The 24097-nt window shown below is 39.7% G+C and overlaps 2 protein-coding genes across 10 annotated transcripts in view; one reads left to right on the plus strand and one right to left on the minus strand.

The window, feature by feature from the left end:
* The window catches only part of MAGI2 (membrane associated guanylate kinase, WW and PDZ domain containing 2), a 1339556-nt gene that overhangs the window by 188527 nt on the left and 1126932 nt on the right, over positions 1–24097 (minus strand). For all 9 annotated transcript variants that reach the window (XR_005982860.1, XM_041723679.1, XM_041723675.1 and 6 more), the window contains one exon: positions 2192–2223. Coding sequence is in view for 8 of the 9 variants with exons in the window: in XM_041723679.1 (XP_041579613.1) it covers positions 2192–2223 (32 nt within the window). In the remaining variant the exon portion in view is untranslated. The remainder of the gene's footprint in view (positions 1–2191; positions 2224–24097) is intronic.
* LOC121472368 (ubiquitin-conjugating enzyme E2 N) lies at positions 4331–5531 on the plus strand. The gene has a single exon (XM_041723682.1). The coding sequence runs from the start codon at positions 4369–4371 to the stop codon at positions 4825–4827; it is 459 nt and encodes a 152-aa protein (XP_041579616.1). The 5' UTR covers positions 4331–4368; the 3' UTR covers positions 4828–5531.

Here is a 24097-nt window from a genome sequence, read left to right on the forward strand (position 1 = left end):
CTCCTAGAGAATTCTCCTAGAGGTTTTATCTATTGATTTGAAAGAGAGCAAGAGAGCTGGAGCAGAGGGGAGTAGCAGAGGAAGAATCAAACTCCCCACTGAGTGGAGAGGCTGCTGTGAGGCTTGGTCCCAGGACTCCAGGATGATGACCTGAGCTGAAGGCAGATGCCCAACTGACTGAACCACCCAGGTGCCCCAGTACTTTATATTTTTGAGCTCAGTATGTAGAGGCGCTGCTTTAAGCAACTTACATGGACTGGTAAGACTCTCCATGATGACTATGTGAGTGGGGTACTATTCTTTTCCCCATTTTACAGATAGAACTTGAGATACTAACAACCTAAGTGGCTAGCTGAAGGTCATATAGCTACTAAGGAGAAGAAGCAAAGTTTGAACCCAGGCAGTATGCTTTCAAAGCCTGGACCCCAAAACGTATATCACACTGCTTCTCATTACAGTCTTTGGTCTAAAGAGCTTCTGCTGGATCCATGGAGGACATTAAGTTGACAGTCCTATATCCTCACTCAGCCTAGAACCTGGAAGTCCAAGCCTTAGCTTTTGTAGGAATGTGTGGGGTTCAGGATTAATTGTAAATCGAGTTCTATAAAACCTTTTTTGGAATTATCGACTATGGATGTAATTACTGTAATGACAGAAAATGTTGTAATTATGCCAAATGGCATAATTTGTGTAAATGTGGTACATATAAGGAAATCACTAAATTGCATAATTGTAGCACCATGATGAAGTTACAAGGCTCCTTGTTAAATTAGATAAAGATGTGTATAACCACAGAGCACAGATTAACTTTGGTGATGAAAGGAAGAAATTATTTAAATTTTGGCCAACCAAGATAAAACAAATTTCATTTTAAACATTTTAAACTCCCCTCTTTTCGAACTCTGTACCTCACTAAACCCAAATAGGTCCAGGTTCCCCATGAGATATTCTCTGTGGCCCAGACGAGGCCAATCCTAAACGAGGACATGGTTGGTGAGGACATCCTGCCCTGACAATCAGCTCTTCATCTCTAGCTCCTGGTTTCCTTATGTCTTTTTGAGAGAAACCTGGAGCTGGGGCATATTACAGGGCTCAATTATACTTTATTTTTACATCTTCAAACCATTTCAATGCTTGTTATTTAGTTAAGCCAGTTATTGTACTTGAAAAGTGTGCAAAATCATATTACCTCCCTTTATAAAATGAGAGAATCAAGCAGTTAAATATTCTCTCAGTAAAAGAAATAGGAGAAGCATAAATTAATTCAAGAATTCCCTACTCACTGGCCAGACTTGGGGCCACTTTTATCTGAGCTCCTCAAAGTGGGAGGGAAGAAAAGGAGTAGGTGGGGGAAGTGATTCCCTGAGTTTTATTTTTGACTGGAATCACTTTGCTGTGGTTCTTTTCTAGCTGTGGGTTATAGACACCCCAGGTAGGGTACAGCATTCTAGCACAGCATGAAATGGGATCCCAGAAAACCAGTGCCAGCTCTGGGGACTTGGACAGCTACTAGTTTCAATCTAATGGCAAGTAAAAATTAGGTCTAATTGTGAAGTCGACTTGGCTAATCTAGCCACACAAAAAGTATTAAAATCCATCAGCCTCCTGTATTGGCATCAAAATTTCAGGCTGATTCACAAGGAAACTAGACCCAGAGAGTTTAAGTGATGGAGAAGAGTACCAGCTTCTGAAGGAGATTCAGAAGTTGAATGATCGCCAGGTCTGCTCGAATATGTATGTCTCTGCAATATTCACACATATAGTTAGAATATACATTAAAATGTAAACATAAATATATACAGAACTGAATTTCTTATGTCCCAGATGTAATTTATAGGTCAAGACCTCTAGGCCTATAATTTGCATTGTTTATAATAAGTCCATGTTATACACTATAGTTATTTCTGACAGGGGAAAAACAAAAGGTCTCTGCAGTACACCATACTAAACAGTGTTAATACTCATTTTCTAAGTATATTAAAAAACAGGAAGCATTGCCTTTACAGGAAAGCGAGACAAGTTATTTTGCATTTGTGTGACAAGTACAAGACGAAGGGACACAGGATTTGTTCTTTTGACATCACAGCATCTTGGAGGTAAAGAGATTTTGAGGTCACCCAATTAACTCTTACATAATGGGACTGCAATAGTAACTAGAAATCAAGAAAGAAGCATAATAATTCCAACTTACAGGCTTTGGAGTTTTCCATGGAGAAAAGAAACCTGTAATAAAGAAAACAATATTTGAACTTTGAAAATATAACCTGCTTACCACTTACGGGTGTCATGCTATTAAGATGACTGCATTCATATTACTTCGTTAATAGCAAACCATAATGACAAAATACGCTACAGTTTTCTTCAAGAAGCCCAAAGAACTTTGTTGGAATTATATTAATTCTTCAAAGGACATTTCCTTATTTGGAGGCTGAGGAATCTGAGGCACAGAGAAGGTAAACTGTATGGTAAGTGGTAAGCTGTTTTATAAGAACTGAGATTGAACCATCCTAGGGGTCACTGTGTCACAGCTGTAGCTGGAAAATGGGGGAGAGGGCAAGGTGCGGGGGAGACAAAGAGAATATGTACAGAAATTAAGTTCTCAAGGTAAGTACTTTTGCTTAGTATAAAAAATAATCTGCTTGGCATACATTCCTTATGCGGTTAAAAAGTAATCAACAAGCCTTCATTAGTCCTAAATATTCTTTTTTTCTGTTTTTACTTTTATTTGCATTTACTTTATGCAGAATTTACTCCTGGGCCATAAGTCTTTGTTTCTTCAGTTTCTTCAGGGGTATCTCTTCCTTCTATGCAACCTCCTCTTCTGGTTTTAGGAACAGTCTGCTCTTTTTCGTAAGGATCATCTCAGTGCATCAGGGAGGGCTCATGCATGGGTTAATCTGACCACGAGCCCTGTAAGATCCACGCTGCATCTTGGGGACTTTGCTCACCTGGGGGTGCTCAGTGCCCAGATAATGTACATCTAAGCATTTACGCTCAGTATTACTCTCTGTACTATTAAGCACGTGCAGTAAAAATTCAGCACTCTTTTGGGTCACTGACCCTGTGTGCAGGCTCACAGTTTGGCCTGAGCACACCTACCACCTTCCATCAGGGCAGTGATGGGATGGCACATATTGCTTCTGCAGAGTGACATCCTTCAGATACTTGGTGGCTTTACGGATATGCCTACCCTTGATGGCCTGGGCAGCTTAGTGTGTTTAAAATGAACATGAAGATTTGAACCTCTTGATTTGCATAATTTTGTAGGGTTTTCTGGGTCAAGTGAAGAGTGAACCATTTTCAGAGATCACCTCGGGCCACTTACAGACGAGCTCATTAGTCCTAAATTTAAAAATAATGTATATACCTGTTATGAATCAGATTCCAGTGTATAAAAGAATAACTCTTTGGGGACTGTTCTCCCATGGAGTCCTTCTCTGAGCAGGTATCTATTATGTTAGCACTACAATATTGTATATCAAGAAACAGCTCAAACTGTTTGTTAATTGAATGACTCGTGTATCAACAAAGCCATGCTTTTTTTTTTCAATTTAGTGAGAAATTTCTATTATTACAAATAGTATGCAGATTGGACTGTCTCTGCTGTGATCCAAATGACCATTTAGATAATGAAAAGCAAAAGACAGATTAATTCCTTGTTCTTTTTTTCTTCTGTTATTATTATCATATGGTATCAAGTTTTTAAAAAAATAGTAAAAACAAGCTTAAAAATAACGGTGAGGAGGAGGGCAGCTGACATAACTGACCCCAGTAAGCGAAAACATAAACAGTTTTGCTCATGTCAATGTTAGTTGGTATCTGAAAAATGCCCAATAAAAATGAAATATTGAAAATAAGCCACATACTTCTGTGTTTATCATCTTAAAAACTGGGACTCCTATAAAATGGTTATGGTTGAAAACTGTAGCCCCTTTATAGGAAATATCTAGAGGAAGCTGGACACACAATTATCTAGATGTTTAAGCAATCCTGCTCAGGCATGGGATCAATACTAACTGTAGTACCTCAGTGCACATTGTGGGGACCTGATGCTTCATCTTATGAAACGAGGGAAGGTATGTAATCTATCAGGTTTCTCAGCTCTCCTTGGAACCCAGAGTCAAATTTAATGCTCAACTGTAATAACCATCTTACTTAAGGAGATGAGAAGAATAAGCTCATCTTATATACTCTGTGAGTTCTTCTCTCTCCTTCCAACTAAAGGACAAAAATTCTGTTCCATGTGTGGTTCGGTTATAAGTTAATTATAAGGATCTAATCATATCTTTTTTTTGGAAGCAGATGAGAATGAAAGTTACAGATAGGAGCCAGGGTCGAGAGCTGAGGCCGAACTCGGGATCTGACAAGATGGCCGGGCTGCCCCGCAGGATTATCAAGGAAACCCAGCGTTTGCTGGCAGAACCAGTTCCTGGCATTAAAGCAGAACCAGATGAGAGCAACGCCCGTTATTTTCATGTGGTCATTGCTGGCCCCCAGGATTCCCCCTTTGAGGGAGGGACTTTTAAACTGGAACTATTCCTTCCAGAAGAATACCCGATGGCAGCCCCTAAAGTACGTTTCATGACCAAAATTTATCATCCTAATGTAGACAAGTTGGGAAGAATATGTTTAGATATTTTGAAAGATAAGTGGTCCCCAGCACTGCAGATCCGCACAGTTCTGCTATCGATCCAGGCTTTGTTAAGTGCTCCCAATCCAGATGATCCGTTAGCAAATGATGTAGCGGAGCAGTGGAAGACCAACGAAGCCCAAGCCATAGAAACAGCTAGAGCATGGACTAGGCTATATGCCATGAATAATATTTAAAATCGATCTGATCATCAAGTGTGCATCACTTCTCCTGTTCTGCCAAGACTTCTTCCTTTTTTGTTTGCATTTAATGGACACAGTCTTAGAAACATTACAGAATAAAAGCCCAGACATCTTCAGTCCTTTGGTGATTAAATGCACATTAGCAAATCTATGTCTTGTCCTGATTCACTGTTGTAAAGCATGAGCAGAGGCTAGAAGTACCATCTGGATTGTTGTGAAACGTTTAAAAGCAGTGGCCCCTCTCTGCTTTTATTCATTTCCCCCATCATGGTTTAAGTATAAAGCACTGTGAATGAAGGTAGTTGTCAGGGTTAGCTGCAGGGGTGTGGGTGTTTTTCTTTATTATTATTTTTGAGGGGGAGAGGTAGTTTTATTTTAATTTTATGGGCTCCTTTCCCCCCTTTTATGGTGATCTAATTGCATTGGTTAAAAGCAGCTAACCAGTTCTTTAGAATATGCTCTCTAGCCAAGTCTAACTTTATTTAGACGCTGTAGATGGACAAGCTTGATTATTTGAACCAAAATGGGAACATTAAACAAACATTACAGCCCTCACTAATAACATTGTGACTTTGCTGTCAAGTGTAGAATCCTTCCTTCAAGAAAAAGCTTGTGACCATTTTGTATGGCTTGTCTGGAAACTTCTGTAAATCTTATGTTTTAGTAAAATATTTTTTGTTATTCTAAAAAAAAAAAAAAAAAAAAAGAAAGTTACAGATAAATAAATACATTTATCTCCTTGACTGACTCTGTAAAATGCCAACAAAAACAAATTGATCACTAATTCTACAGTGAAAAAAAATTGTAACCTATTGGCCAATTAACCATTCCTTTCCATGAAGGATAAGATTTATTTGTTGATTTATGGAATTGCCAGCAACAGGTCTTCTGCAAAAGTTGTCACTTGTCTAGTCTCACATGTCAAAACATTCAGTTATTTCCCCTGCTTTCTTTATGTCATCACCTTCTTTGTGGGGCACCAGAACGGATTTTGAGTATTTGCTGTTTTACATTTGTAAGGTGCTGGGAGTTTCTTAGACACTGATACAAATGTATTGAAAATGGTTGCTCTCTTATGGAGCTCTCAACTCTGCAAGGGACATTATGCTAAAAGATGATTATTCCTCCTATGGAAAATGTGTAATCATCTGACCTCTGAGCAGTTAGGGTGCCAGAACTAAAATGGCATAAGAGGGATAGTGGTCAAGATCAGACAAGGAGAGAGGGATGTTTAACGTGACCACCTTTCATCAGAGCTACTTTGGCTTCCCATTCTTTTAAGGCTGTTTCATTTAGTCTGACCTCAGACCATTGGCATGACCCAGGACTTCTTTACTGTTCCTATTATGGCAGTTTCTGGAATATTTCTAATTATGACTTGTGCAGCAGAGGCTTCAGTCTGAAGCGAAGTAGTCTTTCTGAGACATTGTTAAAAAAAAAAAGGTTGGTTGGTATGGAGTAAGTAATTTCAGGTAGTAAAAATGGTATCAGAATAGATTTCCCCAAATATAGATAACTTATGTGGCCCTTTGTGTTTCTTTGACAAATTATCAATTATGCTATAAACATTTAAGTTAAAATAAATAGAAAACACCTATCTCAGATATGCTTGATTTGGTTTGATTAAGCCAGAAGGTCAAGCTTTCTATATGATTAAACTCCAACTTTCTGTTCAACTCCACTGGAAGATCTACAGAAATACTACAATAGTGTGGACCAAACTATTATATAAGTGTACAGTTTTTTTGGGGGTAGGATGGCCCTTCTTGGAAACCAAGTTTATTCCAATTAATATTTATTTATTTATTTAAAAAGATTTTATTTATGAGAGACACACACGGAGAGAGAAAGGAAGAGACATAGACAGAGAGAGAAGCAGGCTCTCTGTGGGGAGCCTGATGCTGGGCTCGATCCCAGACTCTGGGATCATGCCCTGAGCCAAAGGCAGATGTTCAACGGCTGAGCCACCCAGGCGTCTCTCCAATTAATATTTAAATAAAACCACCAAAACCAAAGGAAAAACTTTTAAATCCTTATTTCTGTAATTTTCTTTTTTCTAGAATCATTCTAGTTGGAGATAGATCACAGAAGCAAGATAGGTGTGGTTTGCTCAGAGTACGACTCTTGGGTTTCCCTCCACCCATCTCCACGGGAAATAGAACAAGGATCTGGAGAACTTTTTCTGAATCTTTTCAGAGCTATGAACCTAGCTCACAGGAGAAAGGAATGTGTGTACCTAAAGAGCATTTCTTTAAAATAACAGTAACAACATCTTTACGTTTTAGTTTGTTTCTGGCCTTGTTTCCTCTACTTCTATAGAAAGCAGTATATTGTATTCCCTTGTGGGATTAAAATTTCTTTATGATGGTCCATGTTTTCCATATTAATCCTTTATTGGTGTGTGTGTGAGCACATGCCTACAAATGCAAACATTTATTTAATCCTTACTCTTAAGACAACAAAAGTGAAAGACCTTAATGTACAGAGTTATAAGCTGAAACATAAGTAGAGACATAAAGGGGGGGAAAATAAGAGAATAAATGGGAAAATTTAGGTGCAGGTAATAAGAAAACTTAGATGCATTTAATATGAAGCTCAAAATGGAATTAGATTTTTAAAATCCATCTTCATTAGAATAAGAAATTAAACCTGCACCCCGATGTTTCTATCAGCAATGGCCACAATAGCCAAACTGTGGAAGGAGCCTCGGTGTCCATCGAAAGATGAATGGATAAAGAAGATGTGGTTTATGTATACAATGGAATATTACTCAGCAATTAGAAACGACAAATACCCACCATAAACTCAAATAAATTTTTAATTCTGCACCTAAAAGCACAGTGAGACGGGCAGAGAAACAGAAGCCCAGTGCAAAGAGCTTAGATAAGAAATTCCACTACTCGGGACACCTGGATGGCTCATAGGTTGAGCATCTGCCTTCGGCTCAGGGCGTGATCCTGGAGTCCCAGGATCAGGGCCCACATCGGGCTTCCTGCATGGAGCCTGCTTCTCCCTCTGCCTATTTCTCTGCCTCTCTCTCTCTCTGTCTCCCATGAATAAATAAATAAAATATTTTTTTAAAAAAGAAATTCCACTGCTCAAAAATAGAAGACAACACTGATTTCATACTGAAATTTCAATTGAATTCTATATGTCAATAAATGCAACTTTTAGTAAACTACAGGACTATGGTTGTTGTATAAAATGCAATATGCTAAGTTAAATTTCAATTTTAGATAATGATTTTTTAGCATAATATGTCCTATACATTGCATGAGATATGTTACATAGGACACTCTCATACTAAAAAAGATTACAAATTTGTTGATTATTTGAAGTTCAGTTTGAATGGGAATTCTGTTTTTTGTTTTGTTTTGTTTTTGGGAGAACATGCAGGCACAAGCATGGACTGGGAGGGTGGTGGGGGGAGGCTGGACGAGCAGAAAGAGAGGGGGAGAGCGAATCTTAAGCAGGCTCCATGCCCACTGCAAAGCTTGATCTCATAACCCTGTGATGATGACTTGAGCCAAAGACAAGAGTCCAATGCTTAACCAACGGAGCCACCCTGGTGCCCCGGGGAATTCTGTATTTTTATTTGCTAAATCTGAACACCCTATAAAGGGAACATTTTATATAAGTCCATTTAAAAACGAAAACACAATAGTCTACTGCAGGTAATATCTTATCTAATTAAATAAAAAAAACAAACAGAAAATACTTAATATTTCCTTTTCTTGCACTCCCTCCAGTGTTTTATTGTGAGGAATCTTGCTTTAGAGAAACCTCAGAATGCTCCATTTGCTATGCACACTACTGGCTTCTGTTGGTTGTCTGTCCATCAGCAGCCTTATCTGAGGCCCTCCCCTCACATGATGCAGAACTCTATGGACAATGTAAGCATCACAAAAGACCATTTTCAAATTACTTGAGGACTGGTTGGCACCATTGCCTTGTCCCAAGAGGAATGTTCCACAACCTGCTCTTCTCAAAACCTGCCTTTGACACATGATAATCAGAATGAAAAAATTATAGCTCTAAAGGGAGGCCTTTTAGAGTTGTGTGTGTGAGATGTTTGGTAAGATTTTTTATTATTTATTTTCACATGGCAACAACATGATGAACTTTTTAAAATTATCCCAATTGGAATAAGGGATCAAAACACAACAAGGAGTAACTTAGATTAGAGAGAGTCCCGGCATGATATCTTCAATTTGGAATAACGCCAAGGCAATTTCTCCAGATTTCTAGAAATTTCCCCAAAGAGAACTAAATCTTTCAATATGCCTCTATACTCCATTTGATATACTGAACTTCTATTTGCAGAATGCGAAATGGATTCTCCCTCAATTGAAGTACTTTGTACAATGTACGATGCTGGTTTTGAAGATTATCATTATAGTTTCATGTATTTTAGAGAAGTTTCTGCAGTTACTAAAAACGGCAGAGATGCAACGGGAATGTTTCATATTTCTCTTTTCCTTTAAGCAATATAAAAGAAGTGGGAGGCCCTCTGAAATATAGACCTGCTTCATTGCAGAAGTCCATGCCCTAGTTTATTAAGAGCTGTGTTGTGTTTTGCTTAAAAAAGAAGGAAGATACAATGCTGTGAATGTACTTAGCACTACTGAACATGTACGCTTAAATACAATTAACGTGACAAATTTTATGTCATGTGTATTTCTTTTTTCATCTTTTATTTTATTTTTTTGTATTTTTTTATTGGAGTTTGATTTGCCAACATATAACACCCAGTGCTCATCCCTCCAAGTGCCCCCCTCGTGCCCGTCACCCAGTCCCCCGTCCCCCCACCCACCTCCCCTTCTACTACCCCTTGTTCATTTCCCAGAGTTAGGAGTCTCTCATGTTCTGTGTCCCTCACTGATATTTCCCACTCATTTTCTCTCCTTTCCTCTTTATTCCCTTTCACCATGTATATTTCATCATAATTAAAAAAAAAAAAAGAAAACTAAAGCTATGAAAGCGGATAAAGAAGTAAAGCAGGAAGGAGCATGTGCATATTGCATGAGTGTGAGAGAGAATCTAAGGGTAAGAAAGAGAATTTCTTTTTCACGGTTTCTGTGCTATCCTGCTGGAGGACCGGAAACTCACCTAGACACCCACACAAACCCTTCTACCTCTAACGTTATCCTTTCTCATAAAGGATTCGAGGCAATAAAGGAAACTCATGTTCTTACTATATTTCTGAAAATATTTCAGGGACTGTTAGAAAGTCTTCCAATAGAGGAAATAATTTTTTTTTTTTTTTTTTTTTTTTTTTTTTTAGTTTCCCAAAGTGGGGGAAAGGCCCTAGGGTTTTTAGAATCTCCAGCAGTTAGGACTAATTTGAGGGAGAAAAATATCACTAATAAAGTTAATCTTTAATTTAAGGATCCTCCCATTATCCCACAGCCTGGCAACTTTTCCATCAAACATTCAGCCTTTGGTAAATGTAAGCCAGCAGAGGTAACGAGCTAATTTCCATTAAAGGTAGTTCAATGTTATTCACTTTTTTTTTCCTGGGTTTTGACTGATTCATGTATGTCTTATTAAAATTCATTAAATGAGTTAAACCCTGCAGTTCCTTTAGATAATTTATTTAAGCTATTTGAAGTCAGAAAGGGGCATTTTTTCTTAATGAGAGTGACCTGGGCCAAGAAAACCCCCCAACCTTTCCATGAAGTATGGAAGTCACACTGCTGGTGATGGTACACAAACCTCATATCACCAACCTTCAGCCAAGCACAATATTCAATTTGCAAAGAAAAATTCAAACTGGTTGCCATCTTTGGCCAGAGTCTGTTTTTATGTGGTAAGCTGAGGCTTTCTCTGCAATGCTTTAAAAATGATCCTTTCTGCATCTTTTAAATAAAAGTGTTTTTCTTATAAACACCACAAAGCTGTTTTCAAATAGCATTTTCCCTCTGGCTTTGTTCCTTATGGAGAGAGCAGTCTGGCCATTTAAAGTAATCCCAATGAGTATCTAGAAAGGATAAGCCTGCACATGTTGTCTTCTGATAAACTCAGCTACATAAAGGATGCGTTCAAAATAAAGCAGGCCAGGTGAATAGCCTCGAACAGGAATAAAGGCACGCAGTGAAAGAGGAAGAAGTGTGTCAGGGAGGCTAAAACTCAGAGTGAGGTGAGGCTTGCAGAACATATTAACAACTACAAAGGGCTTTTTTCTTTATGTCCTGAACAGAACCAAGAGCGGTAAAGAGATAAACTGCTCTGTATGTTTACAGTGTGCTGTAAACAGTTGGCAAAGAAAATGTGGAAGGGTATCAATACTTGCAAATAGCAAATTCCAATTCCGAGAGCAATATATTTTTTAAAACGATGAATATATAGCATCAAGTTTTTTTGTTTTTGTTTTTGAGAAACCTGTCTAGAAACATCTTTATGCAACTTAAGAAAGATTAAATGTCTGTTACACTTTACATCAACATTAAGTATTAATTGAGCTATCGGTGTCTCACAAGCACCATAAATTCAACACAGAGAAAATGGAACCCTTGATCCTTTCCCCCCAAGTCTTCTCTTCTGCGTTCCTCATTTTGGTAAATTTCACTTGTCCTTCCAAGTTTTAGAGACAGGAGGCTGAAAGTCATTCTTAACATCTCCCTCTCCCTTATTTCCTTATCACCAAATCCCATTTGACCTCCCAAATCTATTTCAGGCACACTTCTTTCCATCTCCACAGCCACCACTATAATCCACGCTCACCATCATCTGCTGCCTGAATCAAAACAACAGCAAATTTGCTGATGTCACAGGGTCTGATTATGCTTAAAATCCTTCAATGAATTCCTACTGAATTTAGGATAAAAAATAAAACCTATCAGTTCATCCTCATTTACTATTCCCCAGAGGTCTCATGGGTCACTTCCCTTCACTCATTGACTTTCCTTGAATAAGCCAGAGTTTTCTAACCACAGGGACTTTGCACAGGCTCCTTCGTTTGTCCACCCTTTCCCACCCTCCACACAGCTATCTCTAACTCCTTCTTTAGGTGTCAGCTTAAACAACACCCTGACCTTTTGATTTTTATTATTTTTAAGGATTTATTTATTTATTTGAGAGTGAAAGAGAGAGAGAGAGAGAGAGAGAGACTGAGTAGGGGGAGGGGCAGAAGGAGAGAGAGACTCCTCACTCCTCAAGCAGACTCCCTGCTGAGCACAGACCCTAATGTGGGGGGGCTTGATCCTAGGACCCCAAGGTCATGACCTGAGCCCAAGTCAGATGCTTAACTAACTGAGCCACCCAGCTACCCTTGACCTTTTATTTTATTTTATTTTTTTACCTTTTATTTTAAATCAAAGTTCTCTATTATATTTTTTCATTGTATCCTGTAGTTTTCCTATATTTATGAAATTGCATTCCTATACTTATTTTTGTGAAATTATTAGTTTAATGCCCATCTCCCCAACTAAGGTATAAATTCCATTTGTGAAGGATAATATCAATTTTGTTCACAATGTATTCCTACTACTTTACACAATGGCTGACATATATTAGATACTTCAATAGACACATCTGAATGAAAGGATCATGATAGTGAAGGGTGCATGAGGAGGGTAGAAAGAAAGAGAGTTGTAAGACACTTGGGAAAATGGATGAGGCATGTTGATTTGTGGGCAGTGGAAGATGATATAAAGAAGAAGATGAAATATATTATGACTTGTAGCTTGGGAACCTGCATAGGTGATGGTGTCTTTAGTTAAAGTAGGAAATGCAGGAAAAGAGGCTTCTGTGAATGGAGTTTAGTGAAATGAGTTTGGGTGAAATGAATTCAAAGTGCTTTTGAGAGCTTGGGTTCAGGCAGAGAAGTTGTGAGTGGTGGGCTCTATTGTCTCAGGTGGGCTCAGGGGATTAGTAGAAGATTCAGGATAAGAGATGTAATGTATCAGGTTAAATGTAAAATACCATGTGGCATGAATGAAACCTCCTTAGGGGATGCAGAAGAATGAATGAAGTGCTTGAGAAGTGACAAGAGAGCCAAGTAAAGAGAGAGTTTCAAGAAATAATAAATTGAAATACTCCTAAAACAGGGTTTTAAGTGGATCACCAAAAAGGAGGGTCACCAGTAGCCTCTGTGGAAGCAGTGTAATTACTATGAGAGGGGTAGAAATCAGATTTCAGTGGGTGTGAATGAATGGCAAGGGAGGAAGTGGAACCGAGAACTGGCTATAAGGTTGAAGGGATAAGGTTATAGTGGTCCCATGCCCACCAAAGAAAGATTTGGGGAAAGCATGCTTACATTCAGATGAGAAGGTATCTGAACAGAGATAGTCTGAGGACTCAGGGGAAAAGAGGATAAATGGTGAAATTATTTCATGAGGACAGAGGATGGGATCTAGAATATAGGAGGACTTAACCTTAATTGAGAGAGGAGAATCCAAGTCCTCATCCAGAAGCTGGAGCAGATCATGTGTGTATGTTTGTGTGTGAGTAAGTGAGTGTGTGTGTGTGTGTGTGTGTGTGTGTGTGTGTGAAATTCCCCAGGGTCTAACCTATGGGCGGGGTGGGGGTGGAGGGAGAAGGGCCTGGATGGGAGAATTTACTCACAGTGGGGGATTAGTAGGGGTTCTGGTTATGCAGGGAGACTGGAGGACAGAACAACAACAACCTGTGTTCAGGGGTAAAGGTGTAAACAGAAAAACAACTCCTGAGACAGGATGGCGGAGAAGTTACACACACACAATATGGGATAAAACTGACCTGAGTTCCAGTCCCAGCTCTCTCTCTCACTAGTAACATGATCTCATGTGTGCACAGGAGAGCATCTACTACCAGAATTGACTCTGGACTCTGAGCAAGACCCTGGGTCTGCATAATGGCTCACACCTGAGTGAGTGTGAGCACCCCCCCCCCCCCAATCTCTCTATGGCTCAGATTCCTTATCTGCAACAAAGTAAAGATAATAATAGGTATGATTTTAGTGAGAACTTAATAATGCACTTTACATGTTATTGATATAAAATGGTGCACAGTTCCATTTAATGCTTTTGATGTGTTTTAAATTCTTTTTCTACAAATTAGATGTCTGTTTTTCAAAAAGGTGTACAACAATTTATTGCTACAAGACATTAATTTCTTAGTTATTTTAGGCTTTTTGCTCTTTTAAGCTTCCTTTTAAATTCTTTTAAGCTGCCTTTTGCTATGTGGAATAGGCTTGCTCTGATTTGCATTAAATAATTTGTGGGTGTTTTTTTTTTTTTTTTTTTTGCCTTAAATGAAGTAAACTGTTATTCTCATCCCATTAGTTTTCCTTCAAGTTTTTCTACTGGTCTTGGTTAGAGGGATAAGGTAGCCCGTTGACCTCACTCAACCTCACTCTAGTATAAACTATAGCCTCAGTTTGTAATGATTATAATATTCCTTTATGAATTGTCTTTAGCTTTGCAGTTTCCTAGAACTAACTAAATGTTAGTTATGGTTACTTATACTTATACTTAACCAATAAACTGGTTTTAATGCTCACCACAATTCATTTTATTCTACTATTTCTCCATTTTTGGATTTTGAATTTTGGTCCTTTGTTAGCATATGTCCTTGAATTTTTCAGCATATTTGATGTCATAGTTAGAACAGTGGTCTCTTAAAGAGGTCTATACCCTAATCCTCAAAATCTGTGTATCTAATAATGTGGCAAAAAAGATTATGCATATGTGGTTAAGGTTAAGGACCTTGAGACTGGGAGAAAATCTTGGATTATCTGGGTGGGCCCAATTCAATCTTGTTAAATCCTTAAAAAGGGAGAGCTTTCCTGGCTGCAGATGGAAAGAGATAGGGGGTTGAGGAGGAGTCAACTTGCCATTGGCTTTGAAGATGGAGAAAAAGGTCACAGGCTGTGGAATACAAGACTCCTTTAGAAATTGGAACTGGAAAAGACAAGCAAATGGGTTTCCCCCTAGAAACTCCAGAAAAGAATGACACCACGCTGACATGCCGATTTTAGTCCAGTGAGACCAGTGTTGGATTTCTGAGCTATGGTGCTCTCAGTAAGTCTATGTTGTTTCAAGCCACTAAGTTTGTAGTCATTTATCGTAGCAGCAACAGAAAACTTAAACATGTGGTGTCCTTTCTAAGCATTTGGATATGGATTCTAGTTTCATTAATAAATTCTAATATCACAATTTCTTTCCGACTCTGGGAGTTTTTTCCTATTGTTCTCGGACATTGAGCAATGTTGAGGACAAGCTCGGATCTACTCAAAAATTTTTTTTGCAACTATCCTTTTGTTTTCTTTTGTGAATAATTGTAATTGTATAATATTTTCTTTATCCTTTTAAATTCTTCATAAATTACTAGAATATACTGAGGTGTGAATTTGTTTTGATTTTCCTTGTAATATAGTGAGAACATTTGCTTCAGGTTTTCTCTTAAGTCTTTCTACTCAAGATTTGGTAACTGGGAACCAGATAGAAATGCGAACTCTTGGGCAGCCCCGGTGGCTCAGGGGTTTAGCGCCGCCTTCAGCCCAGGGCCTGATCCTGGAGACCTGGGAATGAGTCCCACGTTGGGCTCCCTACATGGAGCCTGCTTCTACCTCTGCCTGTGTTTCTGCCTCTCTCTCTGTCTCTCATGAATAAATACATAGAATCTTAAAAAAAAAAAAAAAAAGAAATGCAAACTCTCAGACCTCAGACCCACTGAATCAGATCTGTAATTTAACAAGGCCCCCAGGTGATTCACATGCATGTGTGAGAAGTACAGCTGCAAGGCTATTCTAGTAGTAGATTTGATCTCCACTGCTTCATTTTTTCAGTTTCTCTTTAATTTCTTTGTCCATTAATATGTATCAAGAGTAAGTCATGCCCCTCCCTTTCTTCCAAGAGGTTATAATCAAAGCTCTTGTTCACACTGCATTTCCTTCCCTCTCCTCTGGTAACTCTAAGTTAGAGTTGCCCTCATCAGTGAGACTCCATGTCAAGAGCAGAATGACTGGTAGCAAGTGCTGTGCTTGCGACTGGTGTTGAGAGGGACGGCAGCTTGAGATCTGCTCTGTAACTGGAGAGCTCTTCATGTTGGTCTCTACAGCACTAATTTTTGCAGTACCCGTTTCACCCTTTACTAACTCTGATGACCATTTTAATTTTTAGAAGTAAGTCTGAGTCTTCAGATTTGGTTTTCATGGCCTTTTCATTTGGTCAAACATCACTCTGTTTGGTTTTTGCATTTCAGCCTGCTGCCCATTTCTGTTATTTTTTAAATGTTATATCTTCTAGCATCTGAGGATTCCAAGTACATTTTCTCAGTTTCTTCTGTTTTCTGCAGCAAATCTGTTTCAGTGTCACGCTGTTCCTCCTAATCTTTAAGGCTAATTATAATGATCCCTTTCTTATATGCTTAACTATTTTGTTATATCCCCCTGCCAAACTTTAGAAATTCCTTTCATTTGAAAAAGGGAAGATTTATCCAGATGCAGGCTCATGAACTCTGTTGCTGCCCATCTGAGTGACCGTGTGACATAACACTCGCCTTGGATTTCATACAATGAACACATGCACAGCTTGCAGCCAGGCTTCCATCAGCCACTGTGTCCTATGGCTCTGCTGGACTGTGGGGAGACCTCTTGATACAACTTCCTAACTTAATTTGCTTGTTTTGGGGAGAAACATTTGTGTTGTAAAAAAAATTTGAGATGGTCCCTACCTACCACCCATAGGCCCCTTATAGCCCTGCCTCTGTCCATGGTGCTTAGTGTAATACTGCCACACGCCCCAGGAAGCAACTTGTTACCACCCTCTTTTCTCCACTTTGTTCTGCTGTGCTTTGGGATTTGAGATTTCAGAATTAGTTAAAAGAGAGTAGTTGGGGAAAGAGAGCAATTGATTTTTAGTGGGAAAGAGGTTTAAATACGACTGGCACTGCCTTCTAAAGCAATACCCAGCAGTCTTATCATTGCTAGAATCTCTGAATCCTGACATTCCTTATCTTTCTTTAGTGCTTTACTGGGATGTTGGGAGAAACATGTAGATTTTTTGACCTGATGCCATTTTATTTCTAAAGATTTTATTTATTTATTCATGAGGGACACAGGGAGAGAGGCAGAGACACAGGCAGAGGGAGAAGCAGGCTCCATGCAGGGAGCCCGACATGGGACTCGATCCCGGGTCTCCAGGATCAAGCCCTGGGTTGAAGGCAGCACTAAACCACTGAGCCACCTGGGCTGCCCATTCATTCATTCATCCATCCATCACAGACACAGAGAGAGGCAGAGACATAGGCAGAGGGAGACACAGGCTCCTCACAGGGAGCCTGATGCGGGACTTGATCCTTGGACCAGATTCAAGCCCTGAGCTGAAGGCAGACGTTCAACCACTGAACCACCCAGCCGTCCCTTGATGCCATTTTAAATAGAACTTCTTAGTAGCGTAGTCTGTTAATGTAAAGAACAGTTTTATCTCTTGTTTATATGTTATATATACCTAATACACAAATTGTTTATGAACTAAGGTCTGATACATAGGCAGAACTAACATTTGCTTATTTCCTGTTTCCTGTTTCCTGTTAAGCCTAACTTAACCAGTTAAGGCTTGAAATAAATCTTCATTTAAGGTCCTGGCATTCCTGATTAACATCACTTACACACAGCTGGTGGGGATACAGTACAAGTATTGTCACAGGATTGCCCCTGGAATGTAGTTTTCAATCAAAATCACAAAACAGAGATAAAAATAAATTTGCTTTGTGGTTGGAATTCTTGGTGTAATTGACTTGTTTTTTTTCTCACACCCCCCTTTCTTATCCTCTAGTTCTCCTGTGGGACTCCCCACAGAGAAAGGAAAGATGGTTCTAATGGATCCACCATGGAGTGGAGAGTCATAGCTCATATCTCAGTATATGTGTTATCAGAAGGAACTTCACTGACTGTAGTTTGTAAATCAATATTTTATATTACATGAAGACAAAAGATGCTGCTTATTTGGGTTCTCCCAAGAGCAGGCCCTGAGATAGCAACTTGCGTGATCCAGGAAGCACGAATAAAGAATGAAGAAAGTGAATCAGGGAAGTGAAACACACTGTAGAGCAGAAAATCACTGTGTGCACCTGGACTCAGGTGGATCTTCTGAGAAACCATAGTGAACCCACATCAGAACCTTCCTGCTGCAGGATGGAGAGGCCTGGACACTTATCCTCTGACCCTCTCTTCCCTGTGGGGGATAAGAATTGCTCCTCATTGAGTATTGTTCTCCCAAAGTTTTAATTTTGTCACATTTCTGAGTTGTCCCTGCTTAAGGCTGAGGAAGCACCTGCAGGACCAGAGGAAGTTCTGAGACTAAGAGACTCCAGTGTTTGACGGGGGACTCTTGTTACTTTACTGGAAACATCCACAGTTGCCCATACTCAGGTGAGTGGAGAAGATACAAAGTAGCAGATCTTGTTGACAAAAGCAGGCAAACCATATCTGCAGTGGGAGGAAAACCTAAATAAGTATGCACCTACAGTGATTATTTTGGGGAATAAAAGATTTATGTCATGTTGAAGTGGGGATGGCAAATGAGTTTCAACTCGCATGCCAGCTTTGATCAACTGACTGCCTGGAGTGAGTGCTTTGTTGAGAAGGATTCTCAAAAGGCTCAGTAGGCAATGGCATCTTTATCATTTAGCATCGCAGACATGGAAATGGGAAGGCAGAAGGGTGGCATGTATTTGCCACAGTGCTTTAATATGGAGCCTTTTTTTAAATTATTAATGTAAGTGCTGAGTGAGACATCTTTAAAGAAATACAATAAATTCTTCCACAGATTTGACCTTTCGAAATGCACAGCATGTGGAATGTCTCCAGTTAATGGGAGAATTCTCCAATTACTGTTATGAATAAGACAGGGATAAACTTCAAAGGCACAGCAGTTACAACAGGTATTAGCTTTGTCATTTTGCTACATGTTTCAAGTAAACATGCTAATTTATTTTCTCACAGATATATATAAATTGAAATGGGGTCATGGTATTAACTGGAAAGTATAAAAGGGATCAAAGGCAGACAACATTCAGTAGTGTCAGTGCTTAGTCATAGCATCAATGTTGAGACAAGTGTAGTTCATTTTGGTGGTAGGGGGGTGGTGAGAACATTTAAGTTCCACTCTTAGCAAATTTGAATTACACAATACTGTGTTAACAACTATGAATATGTTAGTTAACTAGATGGCAGGGATCCTTTCACTGTGTGTATCAAATCACAATGTACAATTCTATTTGTCAATTATACCTCAATAAAATGGAAAAAAAAGGCCTTGGAGGAAGAAAATAGTCATTAATTCAAGTGGGGGGGAAAAGTAATTCATCTGTCATAATGTCTTAATGAGGAAAATATTGCCATTTACCCTGGGACATGATTTTGACTTGCTGAGTCCAAGAATAAGTACAATATCAAATCTCAATAACTTGTACCATTGCAATTCAAATTGATTTCAAGTCTCGTGGTTATTATTTCCTAAATATTCCTCTATCCTCATCTCCAGTGATGCATTTGAGTCCAAACTACCATCATGCTCTGCCTGTACCATGACAGCCACTCAACCTCTTTCCATCTGTTCTTCACTCTGCAGTCACAGTAATTTTTTCAGAGCATACATCTGATCATGTTGCTCTTCTACTTAAATCCAGATAATCAGCTTCCTACTACTTGTAAGAAGAAAGTGAAAATCCTTTAGAGAACCCCAATCTGTTTCCCATCCATCTTTCTAGCCTCACCTTGCCCTGGATGAACTGCTTTGCTTTCTATACTCCAGGAACCTTCTCTCAGTCCCTCAAATCCTTCAGCCTTCACCAGGAGGCCCTTTGAGCCTACATTCCTGCTTGTATCACCAAGTTAACACCTGTCTACTGTTTAGATCTTGGTTCCAGGGTCATCTTCAGGAAAGGCTTTCTGGACCTTTCCGAGCTAAATCCCACGAGTAGAAGCTCTCATGGCTCCAAGAACCTCTCCTCACACTTCTTCCCATTATTCATGCTAAGACCACTTATTGGTAAAGACATATATTTTTTGTGATAACTTTTTCTCTTTGCCATGAATCTAAAAAGTTCCCAGATGGCAGAGATCATATCTGTATTTTTGTTCATTATTGATTCTCTAGCTCCTAGCACAGTATCTAGCAATAGCAGGTGCTCCCTAAATATTTGTTGAATGAATAAATGTCAACATGCATTTTTTACCAATACTCAAAACTGTAATTTCTCTCTGAGGAAAGTCTCACATTTATTTAGCAGTTTATCATTTAAATAGCAGTTTCAGGCATATTGCTATATATTCCTTGTGACATTCCTGCAAAGGAGGTGGGGAAGGAATGACTACACACATCTTGCAGAAGAAACCAAGGTTCTGATGGTGTCCTACCTACAGGCATCCAAGATGAACCAGGACTCAGCCCACATCCTCCTTGGCTCCTAGTCTAAAATTCCTTTCCCACAGTCTTTCACAGCCAGGATGACAAGTTATTATGCAATTAGCAGACTAGTTAACTGTAATGGTCTTGTCTTAAGATCTTCTAGAAACTTGCAGTCTTAAATTGGGTATTGCCTGTTGGTTTTACATTCAGTGGAACAGAAGTGGCCAGCAGCAGTGACCACCTAGTGGCCCATGACATTGGGGGCTATCATAGCAGAGGATAAACTACTAGGTGCATCATGACCTATTATGTATTTATTTACTCCTTAGAGACCCTATAGGAAGGAAGGTCATCCTAAGGCACTGTTCTACTTAGGAAAGAAAGTGAACTTTTAGAGAACCGGTGAAGTCTCAGGGGCAGAAGTGGACAAGTGGAAAAGCGAGATAGGCACAGACATCTGGGACTGAAGGAGCCAGATGTGCTGGGCAGAGAACAAAGCCTTCTAGAGCTCTAAAGTTTTCCAAAATGTCATTGTATTGCCTTGTTTCATAGATGACAGGATGAAGGGAAGTCTCCCGGGCTGTCAGCAATATGCCATGTTTGGGTCCTGACACATGTATTAAAGATTGATAGCATGTTGGAGCCATCAGGGACCTCCCAACTACCCAGTTCCTCAGTTTACAGATGCAGTCACAGAGTGTGTCTCTGCAAATCATCACAGAGCTGAGGACTTAACCACTAGATGCATGTGAGCATCAGAAGTGATACGACGTTTTCAGAGAAGGGGGTAAAAATTTGCTCTTAAACTCTCCCCCTATTAGTCAACCTCTAAGCTTAAATAAAACCTTGTTTTGTTTAATCTTAAGAAAATTAGTGAGGCAGGAACCACATTCTGCACTGGCGAACTGTCTGTGTTGTTAGCAAGGAACTCTTAGTGAGCCCACAAAACATACTTTTCAGTTGGGTTAAATTCCAATGAGTCATCAGCTTATTTTTGACTAATTTCCCAGTATCTTTAAGTCACTTAAAAGAAAAGAACTGAGGTGCATTGGTGGCACGTGGGATAAGTGTCTGACTTTTCGTTTGGCTCAGGTAGTGCTCTCGTTACAAGATCGAGCCACACACTGGACTCCACGCTCATTACAGAATCTGCATAAGGCTCTCTCTCCCTTTCCCTCTGCCCCTCCTCCACTGTGCTCTTGCACTCTCAAAAAAAGAAATAAATCTTATACGAAGAAGAAGAAGGAGAAGGAGGAGGAGGAGGAGGAGGAGGAGAAGAAGAAGAAGAAGAAGAAGAAGAAGAAGAAGAAGAAGAAGAAGAAGAAGAAGTAGTAGTAGTAGTAGTAGTAGTAGTAGTAGTAGTAGTAGTAGAAGTCTGTGAAAAAGGGAGGCTTTCACTTCTACCAACCTCACTATCTAAAGATAAAAAGGGTTTGAAAAGTGTGAGCCACCTATGTCACTGGCACATGACACTGTGTTTGTGTCGCTTGGATCCACTTGGGAAATCTGTGGATCTGCTTGCTTTCTGAAGCCACCACATTAGCGCCAAGGAGCTCATTCTCACCTTGGATTCTACATACAGCTTCAGTTGTGGACTAGACAGGCTACTTCTAGATTTTTCCCTAGTGGAACTAAACAGTTAAGAACCAAACTTTATGGCAAGAGGTAGCAGATTACAGCCCAATAAGTGTGTCCCCACAACTGGCACCCTGCTCATACTGAATCTGCTACTTCAGCACAGCCGATATTTCATGCCTCCTCTGTCCTCATCCGCTCCCACGTGAAGGGAAACTGGAACATTACCTTCCTTCTGGATGGATGAAGGTCAAGCTGTGACTCCAGCCGCCGTGCCTGCGGACGGGCTGCTCTGACTAATGATGACTAATGTTTTACAGAGAAAGCATGGAGGACCTGCTGCATCTACATTTTTAATGAGATCAGGGTTCACTCCTAAGTCCTTACTTTCTCACTTTACTCTTGTTCCCTTGGGGGGTCTCCTTCCCTCTCTGGCTTTAGTTTCTGTCTGCATGAGAATAATCTGTAGTGTTGTCTTTCTAATCTTGACCTCTGTGATTTGCAGTCCTCAGCCCCACGTGCCCTTCACTTCTCACTTACTCCTTCACTCACTTGTTCATTTATTTTTTCATCATGAAACGGATATTACCAAATGACTGCTGCAGACCCGGCATCAGCCCATCTCTCCTCTGCGGTCAAGCCCAAGTGTCCCTCTGTATCTACACTGACCATTATTTAGTGCTCATATGCAATAATAAATGCAACCTCTTTCCCCTACAGCTTGTTCCACCTTCAAAAGACCCTGAATCAATAGATGGCACCAGCAACCACCCAGTCCTCTGATTTGTCCATTCCATCCCTCCACATTCCATCCCTCCTACAGGTTCTAGCTCCTGGATATCTCTTGTACTGACATCTCCTCTCCATAAAGCCTTGAGAACTCCAGAGCCTCACAACTTCTTGCCTACATTGCTGCACTCCTTTCCTCTATTCTTGCCTTCTGTGATAATTTTTCCTATCAAGGCTAGAGAAATCTTTTTTAAGGCATAAATTTCAGCATATCACTTCTCTTTTCTTCTATGCTGGTATCCCACTTGCTGCAGAATGAAGTTCCAAAATCCTTAGCATACAAGCTGCTCCATGAGCTGGCTGCCTGCATCTGCAGCCTCATTGTTCATGGAGATTCACCTCACATCCCTCATTCCATCTGTCCCCCTCCACTCATGGTTCTCAGAATACCCAGGATGTTTGACAATTCTATTTTTGTTCCATCTGCCATGCCCATTTCTATCAGGAATTCCCTCTTCATCCTGTCTTCCTGGCAACAAATGACTTCTTTTGAGCTCTCAGCCCACCTCCTCTGTGAAGTGGTCTCACTACTCTCTCTTCTAGCTAGAATTGTCTAGTCTTAACTCTGTGTCCTCAATGGCATCCTGGCTGCACCCCTATCACAACACCTGGAAAACATCAGGGCACATGTCTTGTGTCTTTTTTTTAAATTTTTTTAAGATTTTTATTTATTTATTCATAGAGACACAGAGAGAGAGGCAGAGACACAGGCAGAGGGAGAAGCAGGCTCTATGCAGGGAGCCCGATGTGGGACTCGATCCAGGGTCTCCAGGATCACGCCCTGGGCTGCAGGCGGCGCTAAACCGCTGCGCCACCGGGGCTGCCCTGTCTTTTTTTTTTTTAATTCAAAGATTATAAAATTGGTTTATTATAGAAGCAATTTAAGAATACCCAGTTAAAATCTTATCCCAATGTCACTCAACGCAACCAAGGAAGTTACACACTTTTACTTTAGGGATAAGGACATAAGACAAGAAGGACCACGTCAAAGCTGTGATTCAAACTCAGAAACACAAAGGGTTCTTAGGTCTCCTTCAGCTCAGAATAGAGGGTCAATAAGATTTGGGCACCGTGTCTCTCAGGTACTACAGTCTAGACTGCTGGCTACCTTATAAGTCTCTTGAAGGCGGGGGTCCTATTCTATGTATCTTTGCATCCCCAGTGCCTACAAAATCAGTAGGTATTTCATGAATACTTTCAAGCACTTAATGAATGCTTGCCAAATAAATAAATTAGAAGGATACTTATTATGAACACTGATCCTATAGTCTGATATTTTGTCATTTTTAAAAATTAATTTTATTGTTAGTTAATTATTGTTAATAAAATATTTTATTATTTTATTGTTAATGGCTCATGTCCCCCATTTCCCTTCAATGGAAGATCAGAAAAGGGAAAGCCAGATTATATGTCAGCATTAGGCATAGATTAGCTTAAGTAACTTGACCATTAGACTGTAAAGGAATAGAATTGTAGATTTTTAGAACTAGAATGGACTGAAGCTAACATTTTCTCAGCCCTTTCATTTTACAGATGTACCATGAGGTCACATAGCTAATTAATGG

Source organism: Vulpes lagopus, chromosome 11 (assembly GCF_018345385.1).
Source record: "Vulpes lagopus strain Blue_001 chromosome 11, ASM1834538v1, whole genome shotgun sequence".
In the NCBI taxonomy this organism is placed as follows: Eukaryota; Metazoa; Chordata; class Mammalia; order Carnivora; family Canidae; genus Vulpes; species Vulpes lagopus.